Genomic DNA, 15,702 nt, shown 5'->3' with positions numbered 1-15,702 from the left:
TTTTCTTCACCTTTACAGTAGCAGACTGAGGAAAGCTCCACTGCAATTTTGAATTTTCCCAACCCCTCCTTTTCCCTCTATTCCCTTCTTTCCTCTCTCTCTCTCTCTCTCTCTCTCTCTCTCTCTCTCTCTTTGTCCTTCTTTCTTTCCATGTTTCTTTCGCTCGTGTTTGAAAACGTGCCTTTTCCCCTTGGCTGCAGCTATTTGGTAGCTACGAATTGTTTTGGATTTGTCTAGGAAAGAGCTGGGTAATGTCTGAGATTATGGCTCACAGAAAGGCTTTAGGGAGATAATTGCCTACATGCAGGAGTCGTGCTAAGGAACATGTGGGGGAAAATATGATAGCGATATTAAGGGGGAACATCAGCGATGACCTGGTCAAGGGCCAGCCGGCCAGATGACTCTCCGTTAATCCTGCCAGAAATAGCTGGTGTTTCGAACATCAGCAGTTCAGCTTGACATTCAGATTAACGTAAGACTGAGAGTGGAAAGAACAGTGAAACAATGTATTTCAAATGCAATGGAAATGTACAGAATGTATGTGTATGTATGCACATAATATGCACATAATGTGGAACATATGTTTTCACTATACTGGTCTTGCTCCTCCATCTCCCATTTTGTGTTTCGCTTCCTGTCAGTTTCATTCCTCTCTCCCTCTAAGTCTCTCTTTGGCTTAGGTAGGCTGATGTTTAGATGGTAATGTGAGATAATATGGTTTTATTGGTGTTTTGATGGTGTGTATATAAGTCTTTTTTTTACCCCACCCCGCTCCGCCCTCCCTCTCTTTTGCGTTCTCTCTATCTCTTTCTCTCTCTCTCTCTCTATCTCTTTCTCTCTCTCACTTTCACACCCTCCTGTCTCTCTCTCTCTCTCTCTCTCTCTCTCTCTCTCTCTCTCTGGTTTCCAGCTCCTGGGCTACAGTGAGAAGCCTGTCAATCTGCAGATGTTCATTGGGACAGCAGACGACCGCTACCTGAGGCCGCATGCCTTCTACCAGGTGCACCGGATCACGGGGAAAACGGTCGCCACTGCAAGCCAGGAAATCATAATCACCAGCACAAAGGTTCTCGAAATACCTCTCCTTCCCGAAAACAATATGTCTGCCAGGTACTTGTCATAACCATTTCGCTTTTACATTACTCACCCCCTCCACTTCATGCCACTGTGTGTGTGCTTTGCATGAGTTGAAGAAAGACCCAGATTTATGATTATAGGGAATTGTAATGCCTTCCAATTTGGAGCAGGTTTATAGGTTTCAAACATTAACCACTAGCAGATGTAGTTGAAAATGTAAGGCCTTTTCGACAAGAGATTAGCATTGACCTTTGTCGCTCATTCCGCACAGAACGTCTGTTTAATGATATTTTAAAAGTGCAGGTTTATTGTTTCTGAAACACATCTCAACTAGTCCCTTATTTGCTGCTATCGCTCCATTATGAGCTCTTTGTGCGATTCCTACATTGCTCACAACAAGATCTTTCCATGTGTGGCAGCATTGACTGTGCAGGGATCCTGAAGCTAAGGAACTCGGACATCGAGCTGAGAAAAGGCGAGACAGACATCGGGCGGAAGAACACGCGTGTGCGGGTGGTGTTTCGAGTGCACATCCCACAACCCAACGGGAAGGTGCTGTCTCTGCAAGCGGCGTCCATCCCTATAGAGTGCTGTGAGTTTCCTCTCCTTTTCATTTAGTGCACACACACACACACACACACACACACACACACACACACACACACACACACACACACACACACACACGTACAGAAGCACACATGATCTCTGCATAGCTTAATATCCACTCAAAGTGATTACTTTCATAGAACATGTTACATAGATCAGAACCAGAATGAAATTCGAGTTTGGCTGGCCAGACTGACACATACAATATATTAATGCATTTAACACAGATATTGATAGGACAGACAAAATACACTCAGTTAGTTTGGAAAGATAATCTTTTATTGGACAGTTAATCAGATTTTCTTATTATCTGTCTCTTTGTAGTGAATTGTTGTTTTACTTTTATGTCTTCTATGTCTACTTTTATGTCCTGTTATATGTTAATTCCACAATTCTGTTAAACATATATATATATATATATTTTCCCTCTTTACCTCTTATGTGTACATGTAATTGAGCTTTGGCAATAATGTTCATGCAACGTTCATGCCAATAAAGCTTTCTTGAATTTAATTGAATTGAATTGAACTATCTGTGTGTGTGGACCTGTGTGTGTGTGTGTGTGTGTGTGTGTGTATGGTCCAGAGCGGGTGCGTGTGTGTGTACGCACAGACTCTGTCACAGTTTCAAACCATTTCTGGTCTCTCTCCCATCTTCCCCCACTCCACCCCACCTGTCTCTGTCCACAGCCCAGCGCTCGGCTCAGGAGCTCCCCCAGGTAGAGAAGTGCAGCCTGTCCAGCTGCGTGGTCAGTGGGGGGGAGGAGATGGTCATCAGCGGCTCCAACTTCTTCCCGGAGTCCAAGGTCATCTTCCTGGAAAAGGGCCCCGGTAAGATCTGCTGGCCGTCAGCGTTTCGCTTGCCGTTTGCCGCTCGCATGGGGAGCCGAACAGACTGCCCACCTGGCCCTCCCGAAACCAACACAGCACACTCAGCTGCTAGGCACGCAGAGAGAGAGAGAGAGAGAGAGAGAGAGAGAGAGAGAGAGAGAGAGAGAGAGAGAGAGAGAGAGAGAGAGAGAGAGAGAGAGAGAGAGAGAGAGAGAGAGAGAGAGAGAGAGGGGGAGGGAGGGAGGGAGGAGGGGAGGGAGGGGAGGGGAGAGATGGTGGGATGGAAAGAGTGAGAGAAAGAGAGAGACCGAGGGAGGGAGGAGGGGGGGAGGCTGTGTGTACAGAGTTTTATTGTAGAACCCCTACTGCCTCAGGTGGAGTGAGTGTGGAACACCTGACTGTCAGGGCTCTTAGCAAACCACCTCTAAAACAGCGGTGGGGCCTGTCCATGTGAAAAGAGCGTAACCTGGAAATTGTTTCAGCTAATTCATAACCAGTGTCTGTCAGCTTATGGTATCTTCCAAGAAATGTGTCATGTCTGTCATCACAGACCCCGATATCTGAAACAAGTTAGGAGTGAAGAGGAATGGATGTCAATGTCATGTCAGTTTAAATGGAATCGGGCTGGAGTGCGAGGAGTGTTATTGCTGAAGCCAGATCTTCTAGCTAACACCCTTATTTTGGACCTATTTAGAGAGAAGCATGCTGTCTTCGCCTGCTCCTCTTACCTGTAGCTTTTTCCCTCGCTGAACCCAAACAGGTTGTGACTTGGGATTTGGTGAGGTCCACGTCAGGGCAAACCCTGCCTCTCTCCCCGAGGCACTGGAGGAGCACCTGGGATATGAGTAATCGCTGGCCCACCTAACATTACACGTCTCCTCTACCCCATGGACCTGCGCTCCTCGCCGCCAAACCTCCCTCCCATTCGCCGCCCCGACAGCTGTGCGGTGCTGTGCTTATTAACGCCCCGTCGTCCTCCACCCCCACTGACCTGCTATCGGTGTGAAACACGGGGAGTTAAGGCCTGTTTATGTGCCTCCGTTTGTCATCCGTGGTTGGAATTTCATGATGTCTCGAGAAAGGGGGCAGTGCGTATTAACCCCCGCCTAGCAGATCTGTTTCACAACCGTCCTCAACACCCGACGGACTCCACCGGGGCCCCCCTTGCGCACGGCTCGCGAATGCTCTCTAACAAGTTCGCTGGCCACGGGAGATTTATGGCAAACGCAGTGTCGCTTCCTGCTCGGCGTGACGAGGGAGCGTTTCACGAGGGACCTACGCAACCGTGTGTGTGATCCACACTACCACTGCTGCTAGGGGATGCCTCAGGAGGACTGACTTGCGATGTGTCTGCAGCAGCCTCCGCTCAGGTCCCAGGTTTCACACTGTTCTCTCACTGAGGAGAAGTAACTCTACAAATCCCACTGAAGAGGCCCCCTGCTGTGTTTATGTCATATCTCCTCATCTTATTTTCGTTTGGTTTTATTTTAGTGAACTTCTGTTTCTTTTCTGGCCCCATTCACCATTGAGTTATACACCAGTGCTGTTAAATGTTAAATTCACTGTCTGTGTGTAACCTAGTGCACCCCCCCACACACACACACCAACACGCCTTTCTTGTGTCTATTTCTGTCAGTGTTATTTGGATAGGAGGACGGGAGGCAGCATCTCTTTCCTTTGAAATGGCTTTGGACTGTCATAGCTCGCTGGCTACTTTCTCTACTGTGTTGGAAAAATGTTGTTCGGTCTCAAAGCCATGTCGAGCTCCAGTGGTAACAGCATTCTGGGTGGCGAAGACTGAGCATTTTATGAATGACTCACAGTGAATAATGCCAGTCTGCTGTTGTTGTTGTTGTGTGTTTTTTTTTCTTCCCAGTAATTGTTCAGCCGTGCCATGAAGGCACCTTCTGTCTCTGTGTCTTTCCTCTCCCACTTCTGGCTTTTCCATCTCCCTGAGGGAGCCACGCACTACGCAACAGTGAAACACAAGTATAGACGAGCCTCAGGTGGAAACACTGAATCGGTGGCATTTGGGGAGCCAGTCTGTGCCTGCCTGAGGTGCTCACTTAAAAAAAAAAAAAAAAACACTAAAAAGCATTGAGGCTGAAGTGTGCAGAGGAGCTCTGCTCGTGGCTTTTGTAGTCGTGATGACGGTGGTGAGGCCGCTCCAGAGTCTTGAAGAATGCACGTTCTATTTAAAAAAAAAAAAAAAAAGCTAGACGATCTGCTTGGTGTTATGCATAAAGGAGAAACAAAGGAGACCAAGACCGTCGAGCAAAACTGAAAATATCTGAGGGGTTAGCAGAGGCGCGGTGGAAATTTTGCCACTAATTAACATGTGGTCTCGTTTGATGTGGGGAAGCTAATGAGTTTTTTGCCCATTGCTTCTCTGGGCAATGGAACAGGAGCTGCTAGGATTTGAGTGGATTGTAGACTGAAGCAAGGCCCGTTAGGGCAATCACCATTGGCTCGATTATTAGACTTTTTCCAATATCCCACTACAAGGGCTTAACTCTTTTTTTTTGTTGTAGTGGGAGAGCAAGTGATTGACTGTGTTGTGGATTAAAGGCCAGATGGGAACTGATATGATATTTACAATCCCCCTTTCTGAGCACATGTGACTTGGCCTTGGCCCTTGGAGGGAGGGATGGAGGACTTCAGAATTTCCTCTGTCAAAAACTTTCCTGTGTCAAAACGGAGGGAAAAATTAAACAGGCTTGGATCAGAAAGGCCCCCGTGCGAACCGCTAGGAGCATGTGCGTCTGACAACAGCTAATCACCTCAAGATGTGCTGCTGAGCCCGACACACCGCACCGCTGCTCTTGTCCTGGCGGTGCGTCGACACGTGCGCCTGTGGTCGGAGGCTTGCCCGCCACCGGCGGCCACGTGGCACGGTCGGCGATGGGCGCCAGGGGAGTTTGTGAGTAATGGGGCTCGACCATTGAGACGGGGCGAGACCCGATCGCTGGCCTGTTTCAGATCCAGCAGTGAAGACTGTTTGGTTAACTTATCAGAGACGCTACTGTTCCAGAGCCAGACCGACTCCCGAAGGCTAGAAGGCAGCGCTCCCTCCACTAGTTTGCGTCGGTTCTTTTATAGTGTAAATGAGAGCAAATGGGCCTGTTAGGGGGAAAATACCCCTAAATTACTGATTTGATAGATTTCATTTGTCTTGTGAGTTAATTTCTCTACCACGTGCACACAGAGGGAGAGAGAGAGAATGAGATGGAGAGAGAATGAGAGAGAGGGAATGAGAGAGAGAGGGGAAAACTGGCCTCCGTGTACAGGGACGGAGCTGGCCAAAAGTAGTTGGCCGTAATGACCGAGGAAGTTTTCACAAGGGGAGTGTGTGGTGTGGAGAGCCCTGTGGTGAGAGCTTTAGCATTATTCAGTTGTTCTCAGCCCAATCAGCAGCAGCACCGAGTGTTGCTGCTAATTATAGGCCAATTGCTGTTTTGTCAGGTCTCTAGGTATTTTATTTTTCCTTTTTCTTGTTTTTTTTTCCACACACACACACACACACACACACACACACACACACACACACACACACACACACACACACACACACAAACACATACACACATACACACATACACACACACACACACACACACACACACACACACACACACACACACACAACGGTGCAGAGTAGGTTTGGGATGGTGTGCCTGCCTGTCACTGAGGCAGGGTGTAGTATTCCTGTTTGAACTTGCTCTCGCTCAGCACATGTGGGCCCCCCTCTCCCTGGTGTGTTAAATGTCAACATGTGCTACAGAAATGCATTGTGCTGAAGTCAGAGGCGTGCAAGGTCGTTCGGCCCGTGCTAAAAGCTCCCGCTTCGCTCTCTCTCCGACAGCGCGGCGACACACGGCTCCTAAACAAAGGATCATCTGGAACAAAAAAAAAGAACTGAAAAATAACTGTTTGTTGAATCGTCATGGATCAAGAGATTAATGAAACCATTCACCAAAGTATTTGCTCATAATGAAAATGTCTGGGAAGGTATTTTGAAAATGCCTCTGGGCACTAATAACAGCCTCGAGAGGTTTTCAAGGTTTTCAGTGATAATGGCAGCTGTAATGACTCAGAGGTGTCTTTTGGGGGAAAACAGACTTTCTGACCTCTTTGAGTGCTACACACTGAAGGAAGGGGGTTAACTTGTTGGGACGGGGGAGGGGATTACTGAGGTGTTTTGGGGAAACTCTAGGTAGTGAAGATGAGCAGGTGCAGATTTACATCAGAGCATCACCGGAGTCCTCTTTGTGGTGCACACACACCTGTGTGTTTGTTGCAGCTGAGGAGAATGACGAGAAAAGGAAACCCAGGCAGGAGGGTAATGCCTTTGAGAAGTGAGCAGTCTTGGCAGTTTGCGTGTTTGTCTCTGTATGTGCGTGTGTGTGTGTGTGTATGTGTGTTTGTGTCTGTATATGCGTGTACTGTGTGTGTGTGTGTGTGTGTGTTTTTGTATGTGTGTTTGTGTCTGTGTATGTGTGTATGTGTGTGTGTATTTGTGTTTGTGTATGTGTGTGTGTGTGTGTGTGTGTTTGCTTGTGTGTGTGTGTGTTTGTGTCTGTGTATGCGTGTATGTGTGTTTGTGTCTGTGTATGCGTGTATGTGTGTTTGTGTGTGTGCGTTTGCTTGTGTGTGTGTGGGTGATACGAGTGGCAAGGGTTGAAGGTCCTCCCTTCACAGGAGCCCAGAAGTGTTTCCCCAGCACCAGCCCCCTCCGCCTGAAGTGCCATCCCTGATTGGCTGCGCTGGCCGTCTGGCCAGTTAATTAGAACTGTAGTAGGAAAACTGGAAACGACTGGAGGTTTCCTGGCCAGGACTCTCTCGCACACACACAGGCATTTTAAAACAAATAGAGTTATTCCACCCGTCTCTCCATAATTTCAACCAGGCAAGGCAAACAGCAGGATATTTGGACTTTGATGACTTTTTAATGGTTGTGAAAATATTCTCTGCAGGCCGTGGAACGCCTATAAAAATGACATCATTAGATGTTTCAGATCCCCGAGAACAAATTGAAATCCCTTGCTTTCGGAAGCCTTTGTGGCTTCCCAAGTTCCTGGTCCATTGAGTTAAATAGAATGACTGACATAACTATGAAGTAAATAGACCCCAGAGAAATGCAGCATCGTTGTAGGAAATGACTTCCATAAGTTTGCCCCCCACCCCTCGCTGTAGTTCCATTGTTATTCCACTTTGCATTGTGCAAGTAACATCTCAGGGTGTGGAGATCTAGCCCTTCGCACTCTCTGAATCTTCAGAATTTCATGATTGCATCTCTTGTGTCCCTCACGTCTCTGGACACACGAATGTCTTTACTGATCATCTCTGTTGGCTCCACACGCCTCCACAAATATGCGCTGCCTTGTGGTCACGCTCAGTTTAGGGTCACAGGAGTGGGATTCCCTCACTGTTTGAACCGTCTCCAGGCGCGGAATTGTAACGTCGTAACTCCTCAAAGAGTTCGACCGGATTAGTGACAGATGTTGCTGGACGATGGAGCTGTCGGGGCTGATGTGAAAGGCAGCTGGTGAGCCGTGCTTCTCTGTCCTCTCAGGACCTCAACGATCGAGTGTCCCCCCATCTCCAGTCTACACACACACACACACACACACACACACACACACACACACACACACACACACACACACACACACACACACACACACACACACACACACACACACACACACACACACACACACACACACACACACACACACACACACACACACACTGTCAGTTGAGGGCTAACAGGTTTTTGTTTCTCTCATGTGATCTCCCCTCTTTCTTCCTTTTTCAGATGGACGACCCCAGTGGGAAGTGGAGGGGAAAATTGTTCGTGAAAAGAGTCAGGGGGTGAGTTTTCCATTTCTAATCTGTCCTAACGCACCGCTGTGCTGTGCGCTGTCTCCGCCTCTGCCTCGCCTCGCCGCTGTTCTCCAGGGGTGGCAGACTGAAGTAACAACGAGTCAGCTGTCTCGTGTCATCTGTAATTGCTCCTTGGAAACCACTATTCACAGAATAAATAAAGCAACTTCTGTCATTCAGTCCATAGACTTGCTCTGTGATTGGATTTTGATTGAAAAGGGATGTTTGAGTGTGTTCACAGTATACGTTACTTAGAAAGAGCTTCAAATGATTAAACAATACTCTTTATAACTTTATAAGCTATTGTAAACTACCTTACTTTCTCAACTCATAAAGGATATTTGAAATGAAATAAAAAAATCATGAGTTCCATAGTAGTTAGTTGTAGTCAACTTTTAAGACATACTTAAAGAAGAGGAAACCTGTTTTTAACACTTCATGCAGTTTGACATTTTAGTTTTAATCTTTTTATTTATTGTACATTATAATTTTAATATTCATTTTGACTTCAAAATATGGCATTTTTAATGGCCTTATAACATTTGTACAATTACAGTTTGAGTAAAATATTATTTGAAATTCTGATTATTTGACATTCTGCAGTAAAAAAAACATTGTTCATTCCACCAGACCATTAGTGTTAGTGTGTAAATACTTTGTATTTTATCAGTTTTATTTTATCAATTCCTTTTACAGTATCTAGTAAGGTTATGTTTTGGTGCAATATAATGGAGATGTGTGATTGCTGTCATATTAATGTTTTAAATATAATCCATTTAGTTATTTATAATGCATTACATTAGTGGTGTTATTGTGCAAATTAATTTCTCATTATTGCTAAAGAGCTATTATTTTGTGTACCCCTGTTCTGTGATGAGACTTGACTTGCGTACATTCTCTGCTCGGTGCAGTTGAGTCTGGTGGTGCAGGTTCCCCCGTACCACAGCAAGACGGTGACCTCCGCAGTCCAGGTGCAGTTCTACGTGTGCAATGGGAAGAGGAAACGGAGCCAATCCCAACGTTTCACTTACCTGTCAGGTACTGCATTTGCTTAACAGTTCTGAACGATCCTCACACACACACACACACACACACACACACACACAGATGTTTTTCTCAAGTCATGCACTTTCCCCAGTCGTTGTTTTCGTTGTGTTGTATTATGTTAAGTAGGCTAAGTTGTTGATCAGCCACAGTGGGAAGTCCCCAACCAATAGCACAAGGAAGGAATCTTTTCCTGTGTACACTCAACTACTCATTGCGTCTTATTCTCAGGGATGTTCAGTAAATGTGAAAACTTTTGAAGAGAGTTTCATACAGCATAATGATAACAATGGGAATGTATTTAATGATAAAAGTATTGTAATATTACATAATGATACTACATATAATGAATAATATATTTGCAATTTTTAGAAAAAATTTACAAAGAGTGTGCATCTTGCTCTAATATAACAACACCATGACAAGAATGCATTTGTGCTGTATGCTCCTGACTTGTGTGAAGGTTTTGCTCAGTGCCTTTTGGAGAACTTTCCCCCTTTGCAGTTTGCACTGGTGTGGTTTAGGAGGAGCCACCTGACAGTTAGATATGCACCTGTTAACCGTTCATGTAAAATAATCTTAAGCCCTGTTGCAGACTGTTTCTGTCGTGTATTTGCATACAGAAGGCCTAGGTATGCAAATATCCCATTGTCCAGGAATCATTGTCATTGTGTTCCCAAAATATGCATGAGGCGTATGCATATCTAAATAAAAAGATTTTACATGTTGTCATATCAGAGATGACAGATAGCGTTCCAATATGTTATTACACACTTTGTGTTTGTATTTACTTTCTCGAGATTAGTCAAACCGAGAAACGCGTTGGCGGAATGCGATCACATGTGAGTGTGTGTGTGTGTTCTTCCTCTCTTCCACTGAACACACGAGTGAGAGAGAGAAGAGAGTGAATGCGGCTGAGCTCGGCCCAGCCCCTCCGCCCACCCTCTCTCTCTCTCTCTCTCTCTCTCTCTCTCTCTCTCTTTTCTCTGCTCCGCGCCGGGCGGTGCCCACTCAACCAGGGTTTCCTGTTTATCCCACGAACCCCACAGGGGGGCCCAGCCAATCAGACACGGGCTCAGGAAGCGCAAAAAGCCTCACCGCTACCAGTGTAGCGAGGAGGTCACGGTTGCTCCGGTTGCCATGGGAGCCGCCGGCCTGTGAAGCACCACGACCAGGGTCACCGGGGAGACTTGCTCGCGCGCTCGCTCGCTTTTGCGGCTGTGGCTTCTGCGAGTAGTGGTGGAGAGGATTTTTATAACGTGTGTGGGCACTGTGACTGTCACAAGTTGCCAGCGACTATTATAGAGTGCCGTCTCCGTTTTATGGTCTCGTCTCATCTCTCTCTTTCTCTCTCTCATTTCCTTGTTTTCTCTCTTTCTCTTACTCAATCGCACTCTATGTTTATCAGTTTGTCGCGCCCTGTACTTTTCTGCCTTTCTCACCACTTTTTTCATCATCGGGTAGGAGGTGTGTGCGCGCGTGTGTGTGTGTGTTACTCTCGTCACAACCTGTGTCGTTTCATTTATGAAAGCCCCATTACTGCTCAACCATTGCGACAACTAAAAATGCACCTTTTGTCAATGCCTGACCCTTATATATTCCTCTCTCACCACCACCAACCCCCCATGCAGTCTGTGTGGGCTCTTTGGTGTGGTTGAGTGTATGAGGAGCAGGATAGGGTCTGTGAACTGGTTTCTCTTCCCCCGGCTATGGAACAGCGCCGCGGGGCATTCTGCCTCTCCCATAAAACTCTTTACATGGCACCAAAAACAGGCAGCATATGCTGCCTCGGATTCAAAGCTGGATAAAAATATCTCCCATCAACGTGTGTTTGGGAAGTGCCAGATTGGGAAATGGGTTACAGTTTGATGCATTGTACAGCATCCTATCATTGTGCCCCCCATAGCAGCTATGTCCTACTTCAGTTAAAGGACAGATTCTTATTTTCTGATAGTACATCAGAAGTATAAAGACCCCCTTATGCTTAAATGACACTTCTCCTTAAGTGATTTATGTTCAGCTCTTACTGTGTTTTTATTGCGATCAAGGAACGATTTATAGGTGACACAAGTTCATTAGTTCTATAATGGTAGGTCGTGTTTTTTAAAAGCATTGCAAAGCAAATAATGTCTGCCATTCAGCATTTTTTCTACACATAGACCCATTAGCAGCTGCTCGTATCATCTCTAAAGCAGAAAAAATGTGTGGCCCTAAAGTGGCACAGTAAGATGAATCGACAAAATCTCTGACATGAATAGCTTTTCAGGTGGCCTGCCCTGGGATTTACAGTATGTGGTTGTCTTTGCATTCCGGTTGTGTTGAGTCATTTGGTGTGTGCAGTGAGCGTTTTTTTTGTCACATAGCCTGGTCAGTGGAGCCTGTTGTATTGCACTGTGGGCTGCTATGCATACCTGAGCGCCTTCATGTAGGTCTTTGTAGGTTTTGGGTGTTATGTTCCTTACTCAAAGGACTGTGTGGTTTCATCATTCAGTTTGCATTTTATATGTGCTTGTCCTTCAATGTCCTTTTAAAGGCAAGTGAAATGAAAAGTGACATCTCTGTTTATTGCGTGTGTGACTGCATGTGTGTTTGTTGATTTTTCTTCCGCCTCTGCTTTGTCTCTCCTCCAGTGTTGGTGAAGCAGGAGCACAGAGACGATCTGGACGCGTCCGCTGTGGCGTCCATGCCCCTGCCCCTCGCTCACGCTGGCGGCGGCCTGGTCCGGACCCAGATGCCATCCCCCGAGCCAGGCCACCCGCAGGACGGCCTTCTGTCCAGCTCCCCCCGCGGCCTGGCCCCGGGCCTGCACCCCCTGCAGCCCCCCTGTGGCCCCCCCATGGGCTCCCCCACCTTCCCCCACCTGCCTCACCTGCAGGGCCACGGGCTCCACGCGGGTCCCGATTGTCAGATGGCGTTCCACGCGGGGCCCCATCCGCACCCCCACCCCCACCCACATCCCTCCCGGCCTCCCTACCAGCCTATGCAGCACGGGCACGCCTGCCCTTCAATGGCCAGCCCAGTCTTCCCATGAGCACCGGCGTCGCGGGCTCCCCGCAGGCCTTTGAGCGGATGCCATACCAGAGCGACCCTGCGGCGTGCCACTCCCACGCCCTGGGCCTGGGCATGGTGTACCACTCTGCCTCCTCAGTCCCCAACTCAGGGCACTCCCCCACCAGCCCCCTACCGATAGTCTCCGCCGCCTCTGGCACCCCCGGTGGCCAGCCTATGGCCCACTCCTCCCCACACCTGCACTCGCTGGGGTACCACTGCCCCAGCCCTGCCCAGGTGTCTTTGCCCACCCACTCCATTGGGCAGCAGCAGCAGCAGCAGCAGCAGCAGCAGCAGCAGCAGCAGTCTGCGCCTCCGATGCAGCGGCCCATGGGGGGCTACCACCCCGCCGGCCAGCGCTCCGCCTCCTGCCCGTCGCCCTCCAGCATCCCCCAGCAGCAGCAGCAGCAGCGCATGGTGCCCTCCCCCCATTCAGGGCCCTCGTCCCCCCAGCTCCACTCCCTGCCCTACCAGTCCCCCACCTCGCCCTCCCCGACCGCGGGCAGCCCGCTGGGGCCGATGTCCCACTCCAGCCAGCCTTCCCCCCAAGCGAGCAGCCCGGTGCTGGGCAGCCTGCCCTCGGCCGCGCCCATGGTGCACCCGCTGGGTCCCCAGGCGCCCTTTCCAGCAGACGGGGAGCGGCTGAACATCAAGCAGGAGCCGGAGGAGCGGGAGCCCACCTTCAGATCCATCGGCCTGCAGGACATCACGTTGGATGATGGTGAGCCCTGTCCAGCAGCCTCCCTATTATCATTGTTTTTTTTGTTTTTTTTTCTTTCATTGTCTGCAAGTAACAGCACAATGCAGTATAAAGTATATATCATATTTTGGTCTCTGCATTTATCCCAATCCGTGAATTAGTGAAACACACACAGCGCACAGTGAACACACAGTGAGGTGAAGCACACAGTAACCCCGACGCAGTGAGCTGCCTGCTACAGCGGCTTTTGGGGAGCAGTGAGGGGTTAGGTGCCTTGCTCAAGGGCACTTCAGCCAACCGGCAACCCTCCGTTTACAAGTCCGAAGCGCTAACCAGTAGGCCACGGCTGCCCCATAAATCCAACCCTTTATGCCCCAGTGTTTGTACTGCACTGTAGATACTGTACTGATATGTTGTCGACATAAATTACATAACACTTTTTACTCAGCGCTTTCACAACCCACTTTCAAAATAGAATCACATAGCAAAATATTGCGCCATTGGTACTGTAAGCACTGTATGTATACAATTCATTTTTTCTTGTTAGTGTAATTGAGGAGGCGGTGGAGTGTTTGGGCTGTGCGTGACCCACAGTGTCTGCACTCCAGACACGTTTGCGCAAAGGAGTGAGCTTAGTGTCATTATCAGCCACTATCAGATTAATCATGTTTAACATTCAGCTCCTCAGCACCGGAAGGCTTACTGCAGGGAGGTACGTCAGGGAGAATATGCAGACTGAACACTTAAAGTCACACCTTATCAGAACTGACCAATGCCTTCTCACAGATTTATTTAATTTGTGAGTGTGTATCTGTACACGTGTATGTGTTAGTTTTGTTTATTTTGTATGTGTGTCTAAGTGTGTGTGTGTGTGTGTGTGTGTGTGTGTGTGTGTGTGTTTATATGAATTCAACTCCTTATGCCTGCTGGAGTAGACTGTTTTGTGGGTATTTACACAAAATGCGAACACACACACAAACACTCATTTAAACTCTGCCCAGAGGCTAAAACACTGCTTCCCCTTCAGGGACTCCTGCTTTCTGAGCGAGCCCACCGTGTGTTTAGACGGGCTGTCAAATAGCCTCGGATTAATAAGCAGCCAGAATGGCCGCGGCATTAGGGCCTTCTGTATTCTGAGTAAGCAGCAACAGGCCAACCTAATTAAAACAGACCATTCTCGGCCAAGCCATGTGTGAAAAGCTACCTCAAACGTCATGTGTCGACAACCCTAATTACACACACTCATACTCACACACACACACACACACACACACACCCTCATGTTCTCTCTTTCTCTCTTTCTCTCTCTCTCTCTTTCTCTCTCTTGCTTGCTCGATCATAATAATACACGCACACACAACCATAGTCACACATAGACAGTTTACACACATGCTGTGCAATCAATGCTTTATATATAAGTAACTGGTGTAGCATATGGCTGTATATCCTGGTTGTCGGGGAGACATGCTCAGTATTCCTGACGCGATGCGTAGGGGAGAGACGGGGGAGGGGTTTGGGGAGTTTGAAGAGAGAAATTTTGGGTTAATGTATTCCCCCCGGAATCGTAAACTCCCCAAAGCCGAGGCTATAAATAGCTTCCGTAAGAGTCTAATGGCGAGTTGCGTCCCATGAAGCTGTTCGGCGTGCTAAGTTTTTAAAGAGGTCAGCCCTGTAAATAGACCACAACTCAGTTCACATGCCCCAGAGTACAGCTCTCCCTATCTGCCTCTTCAATCCGGGCTTGCATCCACACATTCAGTACACACACACACGCACACACAAAGCCACAATCTCGTATGGTAATCACATATAGCGTGAGCACCCTATATCCTTTGCATTTGTATGACCCACAAAGCTAATTTTAAGATTTTAACTGTGTCATTATTTTGATGTTGTGACAAGTCGGTGGTCGTCATTTTCAGTAGCAGTAAGGTTCTTATTTAGAAACTCACAGAGACAATAACAACATGAACACACACACACACACACACACACACACACACACACACACACACACACACACAGTTGGCAGAGTGGGCTTGAAACGTGAGTGTATGCGGGTAGGGAGAGTGGCGCGTCACAGGCCGCAGCGTGGGGAGAGCGGAGCGGAGAAGGAAAGTGCCGCCATAAGACGGCAGATGGCGCAGGTGACGTCAGGGCGAGGGCCCGGGCGGAGGTGGCCAGGGAAGGGCCACAGACTGACTGACAGATGGACAGACGGGTCCAGAGCTCCCACTGCCTGACCCTCCCATGCCAACCCCCCCGCAGGAGCTGGCCCCTGTGCAGGAATAAAACACTCAATACCAAACACCCAATACTCACGTGCAGTATGTGTCTCATTAGACTTTTTCTCTTTTGATAGAATACAATTTAATCTTATAAATAATTTAATATCATAGCTACATTATGAACCTTAGCTTTTGACGTAAAAAAAAAAAAAACACATGAATAATTAATAGAGTATTATGTCGGTAAAGCATGTTTCCTGTAATGGATATGAAGTGCTCT

General features: G+C 47.8%; 1 protein-coding gene across 1 annotated transcript in view; it reads left to right on the top strand.

Moving 5' to 3' along the window:
- Positions 1-13,376, top strand: part of nfatc3a (nuclear factor of activated T cells 3a) — a 45,555-nt gene extending 32,179 nt beyond the window's left edge. The window contains 7 exon segments of the mRNA XM_048262990.1: positions 911-1,110; positions 1,497-1,669; positions 2,376-2,516; positions 8,335-8,390; positions 9,314-9,440; positions 12,077-12,439; positions 12,442-13,376. Of these exon segments, the coding sequence (XP_048118947.1) occupies positions 911-1,110; positions 1,497-1,669; positions 2,376-2,516; positions 8,335-8,390; positions 9,314-9,440; positions 12,077-12,439; positions 12,442-13,355 (1,974 nt within the window). The 3' untranslated portion in view covers positions 13,356-13,376.
- The last annotated feature ends 2,326 nt before the right edge of the window (positions 13,377-15,702 follow it).

The sequence above is a fragment of the Alosa alosa genome, chromosome 14, assembly GCF_017589495.1.
Source record: "Alosa alosa isolate M-15738 ecotype Scorff River chromosome 14, AALO_Geno_1.1, whole genome shotgun sequence".
Taxonomy (NCBI): domain Eukaryota; kingdom Metazoa; phylum Chordata; class Actinopteri; order Clupeiformes; family Clupeidae; genus Alosa; species Alosa alosa.
The sequence above is the reverse complement of the archived record's forward strand: the minus strand, read 5'-3'. Positions and strand labels throughout refer to the sequence as shown.